Below are 18,865 nucleotides of genomic sequence, written 5' to 3'. Positions count from 1 at the left end.
TTTCTTTGCTTTTTAAAAATAAAACTTATGATAAAAATAAAATCTGAAGAAGCTGCAATAATCTGCAGCATTCACTGCCGAGATGGTAGGTTTCTGCGACCAAGCAACCATTTTAAATCAAAAATTATTATGCTGTTCTGATCTTTTTGCAATATTTACATCCCTGCAGACAAGATTGCAAATTGTAGCGATTTTATCCTTATTTAAAAAGTTTCACTTTTATATGTTTAATTAAAATCTTCTACAATATTTGAATTGTATTTTTTTAACCAGCATTTGTACCCGAATTCACTAAAGTAATATTTATTTTTATTTAAAATATATTTTAACGACTAATGAAAACAAATTTTATTTTAAGAACAAAAAATTGTCGCTACATCACGCAAAAACACTATTTAACGTTGCCTTAGAAATAATAATATTAAAAAAAAAAAGAAGACATACACAATATAACATCAAAAATAAAAGGAAATTTAAGAAGCCAAATAAAAATTACGTACTCTACGAATTATTAAGATATATTTTTTTGTATACATGGTTCTAGAAACAAAAACAAGCAACATAGTAAAAAGAAGAAAAATATTTTATTATTCATTACAGAAATGTAATAACATTTTGTCATACTAACAAAAATGCCACATTAAATAAATACAAAATATAACTTTAAAACAATAGATCTTGGATTACTTTAGTGTATACCCACTTACACATTCAACAAATGTATTACAGTTAACAATATTTATTCTTAATACACATGCTAAAAAATAGATTTTTTTTTTCAATCTTTCATATCAGTACAGTTATATTTTCAATGATTATCAAATTAAGTAAAACTGAATGAAACAAATTAATGAATAATTAATTATATAAAGAAAATCAAAACCGATTTCAATCTCAGTAGTTCAGCTATGAAATAGTCAGTCGAAATTTAAAATATATAAATTAGTCTCACATGTTTAGAAACACCATAAGCAAGTTTTGTGACACAATTTTCAAAATTTGAATAAATTTTAAGCTATTAAAATTCTTGTTTGAAACACACTACATATATTACTGAAATTAATAATTATAAAAAGCAAGTAAAATAAAATTTGTTCAATAAGCAAAAATGTTTTCAATTTAACAACATAAATTAGGTTCATGTACTATATCGAAAATATTTAATTCTCTATATTTACTTTGAAATGGCAATATGAACTTAATAAATAAAAAGGAAAATTGGGCTTTGAAAATGAAGAATAAAGATGAACTATGCAGTATCTGTAGCATTCGAATAGAAAATTGAAGTATAATATAAATAAATATGTTTTGCAGACTGAACTCTTATTTAAAATTTAATTTATTTATTATTGACAATTTATTTTAAACAATATTAATAATGAACAACTTTAATGCAATTACTGATTTAATTTTATATTTTGTAACCGCCGTCGAACAGCCGACCCAATTTTTGGGTTTACGACTACTAATGTTAGACTCCGTAGACTTGCAATTTTGAATCAATACAGAAAACAAGGAAACTCCTAGATCAGCACCCCCAGATGTATGATTTGTTATGGGAACATGAAGCACTTTGAGACTCGACAGATTTAATGTGCATCAGTCACCGTTTACTACACGGGGAGTCTTCGGCCAGCGGGGATTGAACCCACGACTTCTGGGACATGTGCCAGGCTATACCGGCCCTTTACTGATTTAATTGATTAAAACATGTAATTTAACAAGTGATGAGTCAAAATTTGAAGTTATTTAAATTTGAAGCATATACAGAAAAAGTCCCTTGTAAACTTGTTAAAAAAAGTACATTTGAAAAATTACATTTTCATTTACATTTCAAATTTTTTGAAAGCATCAAGAATGTAATGCATAATTTTAGTAGCCATCAAAAATTTCAAAAATAATAATAATAATAATAATACTAATATAAGGAAAACTAATTTGTGGTAAAATCATATTTACATAACTTATTATGATAAAAATAAATACATGGTTCATAAAGGCAGCTTATTTGTATGTAACAAATATACTTAGCAATCAAATTGAAATCTTTCTTAGAATTTTCATGCGGCCATAAATGTCTCTGACTACAGTACCAAACATTCAGTACAGACATAAAATATATATATTAGAACATTAAAGTTAATTTCACACAGAATTGTGTGAGATATGAACTACCTATCAATACATTTTGTATCGATTTTTAAATATTTTCAGTCTATCATCTAATTTATGAAGAAAGTTGTAGATGGTAGCACAAGCATAATGAGACTGATTTTTTAAAATGCAGACTGTGGAAGAAAAAGCTGTGATTTAGTGAATGGGTTATTATGTTTGAAAAATTGTTATTATGAAGTAAGTAAAAATTTAAATAATACTAGTTATACTATTTTAACATTAATAGTTAAATTTGATTTCGCTAAGCAGTAAAAAAAAAATTTTTTTTTAAGGGTTTAGCATCAAAATGAAGAATTTAAAATATTTGGTTTAGCTTAAAAAAGGTTTTGTAAAAAAAAAAAAAAAAAAAAAAAAAAAAAAAAAAAAAAAAAAAAANAAAAAAAAAAAAAAAAAAAAAAAAAAAAAAAAAAAAAAAAAAAAAAAAAAAGTAAAATGCTCAAATACAAAATTATAAAAATTTATTGAATAAAAAATCATCTTGAATCTCATCAATTAATGATAGATTGACAGAATATTTAATTAAGTTACCTCATTTTTTTTCTCTCTCCATAATATTCCATTAACTCCTATCTTTAAAGACTTTGAATGCTAAAGCAAAGTATTAGTTTTTTTTTCAAGAGCTCATTAATATAACAAAGTAATTTTAGCGAAGATCAAAATAATTTTAAAATCAAAAACAAAAATAATTTAACAGCATCTGATTTGGATGCACACATATGAGTAAAAGGCATTTCTATTGGAATATTTTAAAATATATCATATCTCTCTTAAGCAAATAGAAATGCAGAATAAAATTTAATTAAATATAACAAAAATTAAATATATACATTAATAATGTATTTTATCAAAATATGATAAAGTACATATTGATAAATAATTTCTTACTTCTTTTTAAATAAAAGTGAAGTAAATATGTACATTTTATTATAAAAAGAAAAATCACCACAAAAAAATATAGAGTAATAGAGAATAATTTACATTTGGTAATTAAATATTATTTATACATACTAATTATTATAAATTAAAACGTACTTGCAAAAATTAATGTGATTCAAAATTTTCAAAGACAAAAGATTCCTAACTATTATAAAAGTTTTAAACTTTAAAATAGTTGCTAATAATTCATATATATTCTAATGTATAGTGCATCTTATATATTAACAATATTCTTAACATGCATTTCTTAATTGTCTAATTATAAAATGTATTTGGCTACTTAGCAAGATTAACAAAAAAAATAATTATAATAATTAATTAAAATACATTGCAAAAACTGAAAAAATATGATTTGAAAACTTTAAATAAAAAGTCATTTTTATGTTACATTATAAAACATATAAAGTAAAAATAAAAACCAATATCACCACATATTGATAAATAATAAAAATTGCAGTTTCATTGCGAATGAATGAAAACTTTTATCACATAACACTCATATTTCAGCATAAAATAGGACACAACTCAAAAACCATTGTTAAAATCAATTAAAAACAAATGATGTACTAAAGAAATGCTATACACATTTACAAGCATAAGATTATAATAGACAGTTAATGGACAACAGCTTGAGTAGTTAGAATATTATCTTTTTTATAATCACCATAAGGACTGCTAGGTAAAGAACTAATGCGTAAACTGTTAGGATTAGGGGTGATGTTAACATGTTCTTGACTGTTATAAAATTCTGTACTTTCTAAAATAACATCATTAGAACAAAAAAGCACCTGAAATTAAATAAGTATTCTTAAGTCAATTCATAAAAAATGAAATTATGCATTATTTACTAATTTTTTTAAGAACTATTTAAGAATTTACACATTTGCTAGATAAATGTCAATCTCTCAACAATATTTATATAGATCAGTAAATTTTATTAAAATAACAATGTACAGAAAATTATTAATTAACTAAATTTATTAATTTAATTATTATTTTTGTTTGTTTTTAACTTCAAAAAAATTATTGATTTAGTTGCCATTGAAGTTTGTTCTTAAGTATAATAGCTTGAACTTTAATTCAATAAAAATTTACCTTAAAAAATGATATCAGAAATATAGAACAATAATTAAAAATAATTTTGGCATTTCGCACTTTATTAATAATAGAAAAAATAAGAATAGAAATAAATATCATTTAACAATTTCTCCAAAGCTAAGCTGGGCTTAATTACGACAGTAGACAAAGATAAAAAATTTATTCAATCCATGCTTTCACTTAAATTAAAGAAAAAAAGATAAGCAACACATTTAAATATAGCTTAGAAAATCTTGTTCGTAAATCCTTAACCCAATTCTTCCCTATTAAAACTCATCAAAGTAATTTGTTAATCTCATCCTTAGCAAAATGCTTCTTGAATTATGTAATAACATAATGTATATCTACAAATATTTAAACTTAACAGCTGAAACACACTGGTATAATTTAGAGTCATTACTCTGTCAAGGCTATGTCTCAAATAATAATAAAAAATATTAAAAGTAACTACACAAAAAAAAAAGAAAGAGGTTATTTTCAATTGAATTAGGCAATAATGTTAATTCTCTTTTAAATATATTTCATCTTATTCTAGAATGTTCTCATTTTTACCGATCAGTCCTAGTCAACATCATTATTTGCTAAGCTGCTTGTAAATTTAGTTAAATGTCTGTCTACTTGATGTTCCTTGCATTATTTAAAAGGAATTAAGATCTTTTTTACTTAATTTAAAAAATAGAAAAAAAATTATGGATTAAATTATGCAAAATTAAAAAAGAAAATCAGAACACGGCAGTTAAAATAAAGTTTAGATTAATAACAACAATACAATACACGAAACACTAAATCATAATTTTTGTAACATATATTGGATCATAAATAATTACGTTAAAGTGTTTTTAATTTAAATATATATTGCTTTCTTTTTGCTTAGAAAAAAAATTCTGTTAGATGTTGTTTTTGAAACTTGAAGCAATTTAAAAATGTTTTATTGTATTCTAAAAAATAAATTTCAGAGCAAGAAAATGACTTTTTAAAATTTTTACAAATAGAAAATAATAATTATATTTACCTGAGGGGAAGAAATAGAAATTTTTTGCATTTCTTTAGCAAATGTGAGAATAAAACAGTCAAATGATATAACGACAATCCATTCAGCCGCTGTGCTGATAATATGAGCTCTGAAACCCTAGAAATTATACATATTTCTACATAAATTATACATATAATAATAGATATTTATCATAGACTGATTACTAACAGTAACATACAGACAAAAAAAGAAAGCATACACAAAAAGAAATGAAAATAAATTTTCATTAATTCCAATTAATCCTTTGATATGTAATGAATGTTATATTGCAATCCAAATATGAATGCCACAAGTCTTACTCAATTTTACGACGAGGAGTTTCATTCAAGAATATACCGGGGCTCAACTTTAAGTGAAACATGAATATTTTGAATTGGATAAGTGAATTAAATCGTAATGCTCTGAAATATACAATAAAANTTTTTTATGTGTATATTGTTATATGTGTTAAAAAGTAAAATCCTTCTCGCAGGGGGAGATTGTTGTCATTCCCTGGGAAGGATAGCTACGAAGTCTTTTTCTTTTTATACCGCCAGATGGCGTTCTTTTTAAATTTGTATGTGTTTGTTTGCTTTTCGTTAATAAACTTTACTTTCTGTCTGAATCTCGATCCACGGACTACAAATTTAATAATTAAAGAGCTTGTGGCAATACAATGCTAAACTACATATTCAAATTGTGCAAGAAATCATTTAAGGATTACTTGATCGAAAACACAATGATTTTCATATAAGCATAAAGATGCATTGAGTTGTTATCAAGTGGAAATTTCAGAAACTAGCCCAATACTTATCTGGAAACAATACTCTAAGGAACAGTTTGGTATAAGTAATCTATTAACATAAAATGATAGAAAGTCACCTATCACTATATTGCCTCAATTCATTCATTTTGATAGGAAATGTATTTAAAATATATGTTCTAGCATACTGATTTTCTTTGCTCTGCTTATGAAAAATAAATTAGCTTTGATAATTATTTTATAATAAATACTCACTCCATCTTCTGGATGCCATTTAGTTGCATCTTTCCCATGGAAATTTTTTCTAGCAATAACACCAGCAACAAGTGCTAACAGAAGTTAAAGATTCAAACATAACAAAAATTATATATATGTAACATCTAAAATAATAGCTCAATAGAATTAAAGGTTCTTAAAACTAAATCTAGAAAGAATTATATTTTTTAATTGTAAAATTAGCTCTTCTAACTGATGAGAACTTTAATAATCTCTTTCACATAATAAACTAAGCACTTCACGTATATATTATCGTTAATTAGTTAGAAAATGTTATCTTTATTTATAAAATGAATCTATAGTGCGCAGTAAAATATCTTTATAAAGTCGAATTCCCATTTAATTTAACAAATATTTTGATATTTTAATATATCGTCACCTGGTCTTATGATTACTTCTAGCAGCCTCAATCCTAACAAAGGAGTCTGGATATTATGGAACACATGACATGAAATAATAACTACATGCTGTGTATGGAAAAAGTGTGGACTTGTCTTTTGAAAACGAAGTTGTAAACTCTTCTCCAGGAGCTTCTGCTCCATGTACATTTTGCAAATAGTAGTTTCTTTGCTCATTTTTCTTAATAAATGCCTAACACAAATTAAAAAGGTATCATTATACAAAAAGAATATTAAAATCGACTGCAAATAAAAATCTGATGAATTAAAATTGAATTATCTCTGATATTATGGTCAAAAAAGAAAACTCGACACGAAAGCGTGACACATATATCTAAGGTTTCCAGTCATGGACGTGTGAGCAGAACAAACAGGCACAGGATTTCAAAGAGAGCAAACAAATATATTTTATTTAATAATTTTGAGAAGTATCATGAGAGAGAATGCGCCACAATTTCATCGTGGTTCAGCCTAAATGTTAGGGAAACTCTTGCAAAGAAAATCTATAAAATGCTTTGATTTAGGGAAAACTTAGTAATTGTAATTGGTTTATTAAATAGGTCGCACATTTCCCACAAAGAGTAAAGGGAAAAATGTCCTACTTTTAATTAATGCATGCTTGAGCCAAAAATAGACTTAAGGACAGGATGTGAATTTAAAAGTGTGAGAAAGTATTTTGATTAGAATAATAAATTAAGGAAAGGATTTCCAGAAAAGAAATAACATAAAAAGATAAATTGAAGCTTTTTATGTTACATATATATCATTAAACAAATAACATAAGGAATTCACAGATAGTACACAATGCAAAAATGTATTGAAGTTTAGTGCAAATAAGAGTTGCTTGAAAGAACTAAAAGAAAACTTATGAAATGCGATGAAAATTTTTGAATGGAGATTAATGACTGAATGTTTAATGTTTGAATGGAATGGAGATTAAATGTTTCCCGTATCATAAAAGGTTTAGACATTGAATATAAGTTCCGTAAATTTTCCTTTAACTCAGCATCACTTATCGTAATATATATGTAATACCTAGTTACAAAAATATACAAAGTTTCTTATTTGCATTAACCCTGTACTAGAATTTAGTTATTAATTATATATACCTATTAATCATAGATTATAATTACTATTGCTATTACTTAAAATTTATTCTCCTTAATATCTTTTATAAATCATCGCTGGGTATTATAGATGATAGTGTGTTGAAAAGTAGCTAAAATCCTTATCAGATTTTTATTAATTTGAACATGATTTTTCTTCAATTAAAAAGAAACAGTAGTAAAAGCTAAAACTAAAGAGTAAGAATAAAACTTTTTAAAAATAATATTAAAAAGGAACCCATTATCAAAAGGATACTTGTCACAAATGATGCTGTTAAAATAAGGGACAAGAAGACCCTCAATCTTGCAACGAAGGTAGAATTCAGAAACGGACATACATAATGAGATATTACAGTTTGCAACCAACTATATATAGCAGAACATCCAAATGCTAATAGTGCACCACTCATGTGAACAATTATGACTGAAGTTTCCTATTAAATGAATATAATACAATAAATAATGAAAATTACACATAAGAAAGCAAGATAGAATCAAAAGTACAAAATTGGAATTCAGTAATAAAGTATTTTACACATGTTTTCACTTCTAAAATTTAAAACTACTCATTGTATAATTAAAAGTTATTTTAATTGACCTAACCAATATTTTCAGTATTATCTTAAGTAGTGCATAAAATATACATTTCAGTAGTTTTTGTTAATATAGAAAAGCAGTATTTCATTTTTGTTCTTTGCTTCAATTTAAACACAAAATATTTTGTTTCATATTTGCAGCAAAAAGCAATGTCCTTTCAGAAATAATTTCTGAAGCACAGTAAGTTTAGATTTACAAAAATAGAAATAGATTTAGAATATAAATAAAAAAATTTTTGTTTCTGACTTTATTTTTAAAAACTTACAAATATAAGTTAATTTTCTCACCAATTCATCTTTTTGAAGTATTTGAATAGAGTGGTGGAAAAAATAACTTTCCATCAAATTTATTGCACCAAGTATCAACAGATTAAAATAAAAGTTTTACCCACAATGCAAAGCAAATTGGTATCCCTGAAATGCGTCACACATGCATACAAAATATTGTTTTGTTGCTAAGTTCTTGTTTTCTATTCAATGAAAAATCCATTTAATAGACGATCACTTTTTTAATGAACAGATTTTTTACTGCATCAATTTAATGTTTTACAGGCCGATTCCTTCATGGTGAATTTAGAAATGCTCATTATTCGGATTTAAAAAATAAGCTAAAGAAAGAAGTATTGTTTAAAAAAGCAAACCAAAATTTCTTAACATTTTGAAAGCATTTAAATTTCAAAAAACATTTATGTATTATAACTCATGTAATACATACTATTCAATAACGTAACACATAAAAAGTATTATTTTATGACTACAAAATGAAGTTAAAAATTCGGGTTGTTTCTTAAAACCTCCACAATTCTTGAAGCCACTTCATCTCTTATATAGTAATTTTTCGCATAAAGGAGAATGGTTGCTGCCAGTTTCACTGTACATACTTTAAAATATTATACAGTTACAAATACATATCTGTTTTGTTAAATTATATTAATTTTTTTTTATCTATTTAGTACTCAAATCTATTATTATCCACATAATTTCAAAACCTTGCTTTTGAGGTCAAAATTTTCCTTCCCCAATTTTACAGTTCTTAAACAACACATACATAAAAAATTCAAGCATTTTTTTTACTCCCCCCAGTTTAAGTGAACCTTAAATTATTGAATTATTAGGACTCCTTTGTGTGTCCAAACAAATATTTCCACAATTTTTTAAAAGATGAGAAAAAACTATTGTAACACAAATAACATACAATTATTATATATTCAATATTAATTAATACCTGAAAATTAGCAATAATACTGGCTCCAAAGCAGCCCATCCAGCCAACAATCAGAGCAGTTTGATTCAGTTTTAAAACTACAGAATAATCTGATGATAAATGATCTCTATAATGCTGCTCTACATGTTTGTATCTCACATAAATGAAGGCAGCCACTAAAATGAATAATTAAATATTAATAATAATAGCAGCAATAATAATAAAAACGTATACTAATAATGATATAAATTTGTGATAGTTTTAATTTTCTTTTAAATAAAAAAATACTATTTTTTTCTGATATAAGTAATATAAAAATTCAAAGAGAATATGTAGTTATTAACAGATTTGTGAATGTTCTGAAATAGGTAAACCATTAAAGTGATTAAAAAAAACTGAAAAACTAAACAAATATAATGAATTTATTTTATGAAACCTTTATTAATTTAATTCCTTAGTGTTATTTACTATTGTTATCATTTTACAGATGTAGTGTAAAAAAGAAAAAAAAAATACAAATGTTTTTTCCTTTATTTATTCAAACAAATCCTAAGCACTGATTCTAAGACTGAGAATAATAATGATTCTCAGTCTCATCTTCTTTGACTGAAAAGATTTGTTTATTTTGGTTGTTAAAAAGTATTAAGAAAATGACTTGTATAAGTGACTTTGTACTATATTTAAAACAAGCTTTCTATTCAAGTTACAAAAATAATAACCCATAATATCATAATCTAAAGAGTTAGAATGCAAGTGTATCGATATTCTCTTTGGTCTAATAAAAAAGATGACTGAAAAAGGGTGCGTTAATCATTTCTCGCATTTATAGAAAAATATAATCGATTAAATCTCTCAATATTTCAATACAAAAATAAATTCAGATTTTCAGACAATTATTAATTAAAATTCTAAATAAAAACAATTTAAGTGAACAGCCCCATAATTTAATAAATCCTTCAGATTTTCAGATAATTATTAATTAAGACATTCTTAAATAAAAACAATTTATGTAAACAGGACTATAATTTAATCCTTTGACAGCAATGTAAAAATTTTTCTATCCAGCATTTTTATGATCAGAGATATTTTAATTCGACAGAACATTGACATTCTGTTGAATTGCAACAACTCTACTTTACTTTCCTTGGATTTGTTTTAATGACAAAGATATACCAAAGTGACACTAAAAATAAAATTAAATAATAATAAAAAATTAAATAAAATTTAAATCTTTATGATTCTTAAATATTGTTTTTAATGAAATTCAACTTTATTTCAAAGGATTACTCTTGTTATTTTACAATCTAAATAGGGTGACAAGGAATAACATGGGCAATGCTCATAACTAAATATTTTTATTTACATCTAATTTTAAAAATGTTTATGTTAAGTATTGATTCAAGCACAACCCAACCATTCATACGAATATTGTTTGGGGTATCTATTATGTGCCGCCAGTGAAAAGGGGTAAGGTACTCAAGAATGTTGCAAGATACACTTTTTTAAAATTTTTCATAGCTCAAGAATGACCACCTTACACACCAATGGATTTTTGATCAGCCCATTTTAGAGACAAAGGGTTGTGCCAAACCTCATTATAAAATTAAGCAACAAAATAAGGGACAAAGGAACAAATTAACGAACAAAATATAACACAGAACATGAATAAAATAAGGCCTAAAAAGAGCCTTACTTATTAACAAATTATTATACAGCGTTAGATTGGAAATTCTTCAAAATTTGAGAGCTCACATTTCTTATAGAAAATATGAATATTAAATTGTTTCTTTTTTTTTATAAATACTTTACCATTTAGGAAGCAACAGTCTTAAAAGTTTCATTATCAATAACCAAAAACTTGCATTACATACAAACTTAATTAAAAGATACAAATTACACATTACAAACTTGTAACTACAACTGTAATAATTAATACAAAAGTAAGCATTTTTCCTCATGCTTATATACCTAAATGGTAAAAAAAACAACAACAAAATGACTTAAACATTCAAACCAAAATGAAATACAATTACTCACTTAGAAAAGCAATCAGATTAACAGCTTGACTAAAGATGCAACTTTCAGGAACATAAGTACCAGTGTCACTTATATATGGGAACTCAAATGATACATGCTTCAGGTATACTGCAATGCAATACCTATGAAAAAATTTCAAAATTTAATAGTGTTCACTTATTTGTATTACATTAGAAATTATAAGAGTATGCAAACAATTATAATGCACAACATAGAGTAACCTACTTGTACTTTTTTTTAAAACAAATCAAAAGTGTATATATTTTTTCTTTTTGAGAAAGGAACAGAGTTTTGCTTATTTTGATTGGTAAAAAGTGTCCAGGAAATAGACCCTTCAGATAAATGGATGCCCAGATGAGGGACTTTAAATCAAAAATCAAACAAAATGAACAAAAGATACAAATTACTTTAAGACATTGATTATACATATTCAAATAGATAATAATTTAATATCAGAATAGACACGTATTTATCTCTGGAACACTGTTACAATATAAAAAATTACTTAGACAGTTCTGAAATGTGTGGTTGGGACAATGAACAGTAATGATCCTTTACCTACACATATATATATATTTTTAAAAATAGGCATAATTTAAATGCAAAATGATTCTAACCAATATTTTTTTAACTCTTTGTGAGTATTTTAAATAAAACATCCCTTTTAAATAATGAAAATAAACATATTTATGGAAAATAATGGTTAAAGATACAGAAGTTCACAAATGGAGAACATGTACGAATTTGTAAATTGAAAAATTCACAAATGCAAATTTACGAATGAAAAAACAAATTTAAAATTTTACATACGTTATTATGAATGAACTTGGAATAAGTATGAAGATGCATATTGGCAGTACATGTATCTTCGTTAACACCATGATCTAAAAAAAATCAGACAGTGTTACAATGCACAGAAACATCAGAAAATTATAAAGAAAACATGTTCTTACATGAAAAGTGTCTTAGAAAACAAATTAAGACAGAATAAAAAAAAATGTTATGATAAAATTAAAGAGGATAAAACATGCTTTACATGATTCAAATAGATACAAGTTACATAGCATACAATTAGAATTTTGTAGGAATGATTTTCCACTTGGCACCAACTTTTTGTTATATATACAGTACAGAACCCGTTATCCGGAAATCAGAAAACCGGAACGAAATTCGATAAATTTTCCCGTCATTAAAAAAAATATTTTTTTTCCTCATAGGATTTTTCTTTTTTTTTTGAAAGATGCTTACCTTACCATCATTTTAGAAATAATCATTAGTGTATTACTTCATCGTTTTTTCTTCTTTTTAAGATTATTTCTAAATATAAATTTTTTTTAAAGTTGGGTTTAAGAATAAAAAAACAGCTTTTTGTAGCGATTCAGAAAACCGGAAAAATCAGTTATCCGGAATAGCGATGATCCCGATCGTTCCGGATAATTGGTTCCCTACTGTATATAAAAAAAGACTGATCGAAAGATACTCACTAAACTTCAGTAGAACAAAAGTTCGGTTTAAAATTTTTTAAGTGTTTTTATAAAGCTAAGGAAATCATTAAAATCTTTCGAATTATTATGTAAGAAGCTTAAACTGTAAGCAATTTCATTTTTTTCATATTTTAAATATTCATATAAAAAAGAAACTGGCAATGAAATTTTAAGAAATAAATAAAAGGAATTGAAACTTTACTGAAATTATGGAAATTAAACTTCTTTTGTCCTTTGTAAATAATTGTACTTTCAGTTATTCATTTTCCTTTTTCAATCCTTTTGAAAAAAAGAAGTCTAAAACAACACATAATCAATAAATTGAAGTTCTTTTTTATTATTTTTTTTATTTAACTAAAAGCGACACTTTGATGAATTTTTTCAACCCTTCTTTTCTTTATACAGTTTTTAATTATAACAGCAACTTAAACTAACTATTTGGACTTTAAACATTTTTGAAAATTATTTAATAATATATTGTGATTAAATATAGTTCATAATTAATTAATAAAAACAGTTAGAATAAGGATCAATAGCAAGAACGATTTTAAATTTATTGAACAAGAAACAAATTTGTTTCTTGTTCCAAAAAATTAAAATTGAGTAAAAGAATTACTCCCTCAAAAAATTTTCATGTGAGTATTAGGAGTATAATCACCCCTCTTAAACCAGTAAGATTGAGTCCTATAACGTGGAAATTAGATAATTAAATCAAAAGTTATTAAGGGTGGCTAGTTTCTATTCTTAGTGCACTGTTCAAAAAATAATAAAAATCAAATTATTAAGTAAATACGAAAAATATTTATCTCAAAAAATAAATTAAAAAGCTATTTATCCGAACTCCTTTTCAAATAAACTATGTGATATTTAATGAATTAATCTTTCTTTCAGAAATGAAAAAAGAAAAAATTGTTTAATTTAAAACAGTGTTACAATAAATGAGAAAAATTATTTCTCGAAAAATGCTATATAACTTACTTGGTTTTAGTCAGATTAAAAAGATAATAAACAATTCTTAATTACTACTAAACTGATAAATGTTTTAGAAACATAAATGAAGAATGAAGGTCGAAAAAAAATTGTAAAACAATTTGGAATTACAGCGATAATAATAAGTAAATAAACTTTTAATCTTAAACAAATAAATATCTCGAATATATTATATCAATTCTTTGAAAAGTGGTAAAAAAAAAAGGAAAAACAAATTTCGCGTTTTATTGTCATTTTGTTTCACTTTCACTTCATTATGAAAACAAATGATAATGGGATATCTTAACTGTCACTTAGCAACAACGATGACAATGAGTAACCAAGGTAAAGGTGCCATAGAGAATAATAAAGTCAAATAAATAATCCAATCTTACCACAAAATGACTTAGTTAACTTATAAACGCAATCTAGAGATCAAGTTCTTTACCAAACCATATTTTATTTTGATTCAAATTTGTTATGAAACATTTCAAAACAACAATGTTCAACAAAAGCTAAATAAAGATACTGTTGCCAAAAACTAGTTTCGTTTTCCAAATACAAACACAAATGTTTTAAGCTTGGAGTTAAAGGTATTTTTTCACTAAAGTCAACAGTTACTTTGATATGATTGGTTTATATTTTACTGCAGTGTTACTTTCCTCTCTTGATTGGTGAATTTGTTGGCCGCCATCTATATTATTTAATATTGGCAAATTTTCATATTAAAGTTTTATCTAAAAAATCTAATCAAACGTCTAATTTTTAATTTTTCATTTCAAGCTTAAATTGAAATCTGCTGTTACAAAGCCTTTTGTGACTCATAGTCATTCATGCGTTTATTTGAGTTTAAAATCTCTTAAGCTGCGTAACAAATTTATTATTGTTTTTGTTGTGGTTGGTTGGGTTGGTTTCGAGTTGTTTGAAAGTTAATACCCTTATTTCCTTTTACTTTAAAATAAATTTGAATCGTAAAGTTTTGAATTAAGAATAAGTAAATAAAAATGCAGTGGGTTTTTATGTTGTGTTCTACTGGATAAGATTTGTTCTGATATGAAAGGAAGAGTACTTTATCAGTTTATCTGTCAACATCATAGACGAATTTCATTTTAAGTGTTTTTTGTAAGTTTATCTGAAGGTAAACAAAAGAATAATTTAGTAACGCTTTTATGCTTGCTGTTTAATGAGTTTGTAAGTTATGTTGAAAAAGTATACACTGTATTTGTTTAATTTAATTTTCTACTGTGAATTTTAATATATCTCCACTTAGTGTTTGCTTTTTCGTTGGCAATTTCATCCCTCTTTATTTTCTACTAGCATTAATGTTATGTAAGAAAATATTTTGACATCGGTACATGTTAGCACCAATTGTTATCATGAAGGCGCCAAAGGGTTTATATCCTTCCATATAATAATAAAAAATATTTGATACGTATATATATATCTTTTGAATTATATTAATTCTATGCTACGATAAATTTCAATTTTCGCGGGAATCATAATTATACTCATACCCTGATATTCTATATCAAAATCAAACTCATCATTTGTAAAAAAAAAAAAGAGCATGACACATTTTATATCATGCAACATTCCAGATATGCTATTACTTCTTATTACACATAAATAAAATTTACTCTATTAAATTTTTATTCCAGACCCATAATAAATACCCCATATCGTTTTTGTACCCAGAAAGAAAATACATATTTGCTCTCCATAATCTTCATTAACTCTTAAAGAATATAAACTTGAGAGGTGTAACCATTAATTATTTCACCATTTGAAATAAATTTAAATAAACCCTTTCCATGGCCCCTTTTCCGGTCAAAATTATTTTTAACAAAATGTATGATAAATAATAATTTTAACCATACCTTTCTTATTACCAATAGCATATTTAGCTTGTTATTAACATAAAAAATGTAATTTTAACATACTCTTCTATATATTTTTACAAGATATTAATTCAATACCTTTTTTTTCGTATAAAAAATATATTCTAACTAAACCAAATCAACAATTCACATCAAAATTATCAGATCAATGTTTACTATTCTCATCATTATTAATCCCATTCATTAATCATACAAACAATATTGTATTTAATTGCCCAATTCCTTATCTTACATTAAACATATCATGCGCACTTTAAACTGAAATGAACTTTAAACTAACTACACCTTTTTTAATTTCTACCCTGAAGGAAATGTGAGTGTGTAATTCTTTTTCATTTATGTATAAGATAAAAGTTACCTCATTTAATTATGCTTTCAGTCCTCATTCTTGGCAAAGAGTCTTTCTCTGTATATTCCATACAATAGGGGGTAGCCATGGCTTCGTACTGTCTCCGATAATAGTAGCTTCCAGTACCATCTTTTTAGCACCCATCAATTAGGTCTTAAGCATTCACCAATTCCTTCAGGCAACGCTCTTTAGCAAATCTCTCTATACTGGTCACCCCTTATCCTAGTAGGCATCCTTCTATCCTGGATCCTTCCCTCCTAGCAGTCCTTCTACCGTGCTAGTGATATTTATATCCTGTTGAGCTATGCCATTGTGACACCCGTTTCTTGTGGAACAGTTTTATTTGCGGTTTGATGACGAGGGCTTATCATTTATGCATATTTATTTTAGATTCTGGGTTATTGGGCTCAATATTTACAGATATTTAAATAAACTTAAAAAAAGTTTTTATTTCTGGAGCCCCATTGCACCCTTCTCCTTCATCTACACTCTATCAGCATCATGCCCATAATGGATCTCATTTCTCATGAGAGAGTCCTTCTCTTCTAACTCTTTCCTTCCCCACGAATAGGGGATATTCGTTCACCTATTGACCCTCAGGTCAGAGGTCATTCAGATGCGTGGGAGTGGAATCACAGTCCTGACATGCATGTTCTTTTAATGAATTCTACATATCGTATCACATATAATTTTCAAAGCTTTTGATTTGCTATTACTATTAATAAGGCACTAAATTATTAATAAGGCAATACTGTCAAAAATGTAAATTTAATTTTGGTTGTTAAAAATGTCTAAAACTTATGCCTGTTATTTAATAGAAATATCATGATGCCCAAGAATAGTCAGTCAATCTTTAGCTAAGATAAATGAATCCAAAAGTAACTTAGGATCCCAAGATAAAACTAAGTAACCCTGAAATTGAAATAAATCATTTTTGAAATAAAAAATTAAAATTTTTCTGGGAAAGATCTTTTTTTAGTTTTGTTTATTGAAAGTACATTAATTTTCAAGTCATTAGATTTAAAATATCTTAGTGTATGAAGGTGTGACAATTTTTTCAAAGTGGAAGAAGACTTCAAGTGCTACAAATAGTTGCTAGCTTACTTTATAGCTGAACCTCTGTTTTGAAAATTCCATGAATGCAAATACTAAGATGCATCAAATAGTTTAATTGAGTTTTGGAGTTTTTTAAAGAAAAAATGAAGAAAAGACATTTGTTTCCTCATACACCAAACAGAGCAACTTTAAAGCTATTTTACTAATATTTACAAAAATGTCACTAAGACTTGAGAGACTTGAAAACTATTTTACTAACTATTTTCTAAAGTGTCATTAGGAACCTTCATTCACTCAGCTTTTCTAAACATCTGTATAATCTATAAAAATTTTTATTACTGTTACAGATTATTTGAATATGAGGCACAGATAACCAATGGCTAATATAGAAAATAAGGATAATAAAAAAGGTATTATTTTTCTTATTAGTATTTGTGACTCTTATTTTAGTGTCGCAAATGTACATGTGTTTTTATTACTTTGCAGAAAACAAGAAGCGATTTGTTAAGGCTCTTTACAGCTATGTACCCGTTAACAATGATGAATTGGCGCTAAAAGTTCACGACATTTTGGAAGTTGTCGAGGAAACAGAAGAGGGATGGTGGAAGGGAATTTCGGATGGAAATGTTGGAATGTTTCCATCAAATTTTGTCATTGAGCTTGATGGTCATCCTGAAGAATTCAATAACAAATTAATGAATGAGTTAAGTCCTACAAAAAATTCAAGTAAAGGTAAAAACTTAGGAGAACAAGAGCCAATGATTCGTCAAGGTAAGTAATTCAAATGTTGCATAGGCTCATATAATTTTAAATATTGCATAGACGTTGTTGGTGCGGGGATGGTGGTTTTATCTCCCTCACAGTAATTAGAAATTTCCTTAATTAATTAAGTCCCTTTTACCCTTATCTGATGGAAGATATTTCCCGTCAGGTGTTCCAAGTAGACTGTTAGACCAGGATTGGCAATTTTTTGACACATGACGGTTTTTACCATGGTTTTTACCGTCATATCAAAAACCCCCACTGTCAAAAACTGTCAAAAACCCATAGTTTTGGTAAAATAATTTTGAGTATTTGGTAAAATAATTTTGAATCTTCTCAAATTTTGGACTCATTCATACTAAACTTAGAAATCGACTGGGCAATGAAAAATGCGCAAAATTAGACACTTGCTATCGTATGCTTCGGCACAGTGACCCCGAATACTGAACATGTAATTTTGTTTGTAATTAAGTTTTGTTTATAGTGCTTTTTCAACTGAGTAAAAGTTTTTAACTTGACAAAATAGCAGTAATTCTTGACTTAGAGTTTGTAAGTAGTTACAAGTTTTGAAAGTTTTGTTTAGCTTATTTCTAATATTTAAGAAGAAATGGCAAATTTTAAATTCTTCTTTTTAGTTCTTGAATTTATTAATAGTTCCAAGCTTTTTTGTTTGTTTGTTTATTTCAAACAATTAAGAAGTGCAAAATTTTGAATCCTTTGCAAATCAAGCTATAATGATAAAAGTA

The 18,865-nt window shown here is 26.0% G+C and overlaps 2 protein-coding genes across 3 annotated transcripts in view; one reads left to right on the top strand and one right to left on the bottom strand.

Moving 5' to 3' along the window:
- Positions 1–565: 565 nt before the first annotated feature.
- On the bottom strand, positions 566–14,589 carry LOC107443079 (DNA damage-regulated autophagy modulator protein 2). 2 transcript variants are annotated; one of them, XM_016056831.3, is made up of 8 exons: positions 14,450–14,589; positions 12,412–12,485; positions 11,602–11,723; positions 9,586–9,740; positions 8,021–8,198; positions 6,240–6,313; positions 5,222–5,338; positions 566–3,899 (listed from the first exon to the last, which is right to left on the bottom strand). In XM_016056831.3, the coding sequence occupies exons 2-8, from the start codon at positions 12,480–12,482 to the stop codon at positions 3,726–3,728; spliced, it is 891 nt and encodes a 296-aa protein (XP_015912317.1). In that variant the 5' UTR covers positions 12,483–12,485; positions 14,450–14,589; the 3' UTR covers positions 566–3,725. The 2 variants fall into 2 exon arrangements, with proteins under 2 accessions (XP_015912317.1, XP_015912325.1); XM_016056839.4 differs by lacking the exon at positions 14,450–14,589 and adding an exon at positions 14,064–14,279.
- The window catches only part of LOC107443093 (SH3 domain-containing kinase-binding protein 1), a gene marked incomplete in the record, with an annotated part of 29,686 nt that continues 25,393 nt past the window's right edge, over positions 14,573–18,865 (top strand). The window contains 3 exon segments of the mRNA XM_043043802.2: positions 14,573–15,245; positions 17,705–17,767; positions 17,844–18,132. Coding sequence (XP_042899736.2) covers positions 17,734–17,767; positions 17,844–18,132 — 323 coding nt within the window.

This window comes from Parasteatoda tepidariorum, chromosome 8 (assembly GCF_043381705.1).
Source record: "Parasteatoda tepidariorum isolate YZ-2023 chromosome 8, CAS_Ptep_4.0, whole genome shotgun sequence".
In the NCBI taxonomy this organism is placed as follows: Eukaryota; Metazoa; Arthropoda; class Arachnida; order Araneae; family Theridiidae; genus Parasteatoda; species Parasteatoda tepidariorum.
This window is presented reverse-complemented; position numbering and strand designations above follow the sequence as displayed.

What these genes read in the sequence shown, in the direction of transcription:
- LOC107443079 (XM_016056831.3), bottom strand. Translation starts at nt 12,482, where the DNA reads ATGGTGTTAACGAAGATACATGTACTGCCAATATGCATCTTCATACTT. An exon ending in TAATCTGATTGCTTTTCTAA is followed by an intron (nt 9,741 to 11,601) that starts GTGAGTAATTGT and finishes TATTCATTTTAG; the next exon opens with TGGCTGCCTTCATTTATGTG. An exon ending in AATGGCATCCAGAAGATGGA is followed by an intron (nt 5,339 to 6,239) that starts GTGAGTATTTAT and finishes TATAATTTCTAG; the next exon opens with GGTTTCAGAGCTCATATTAT.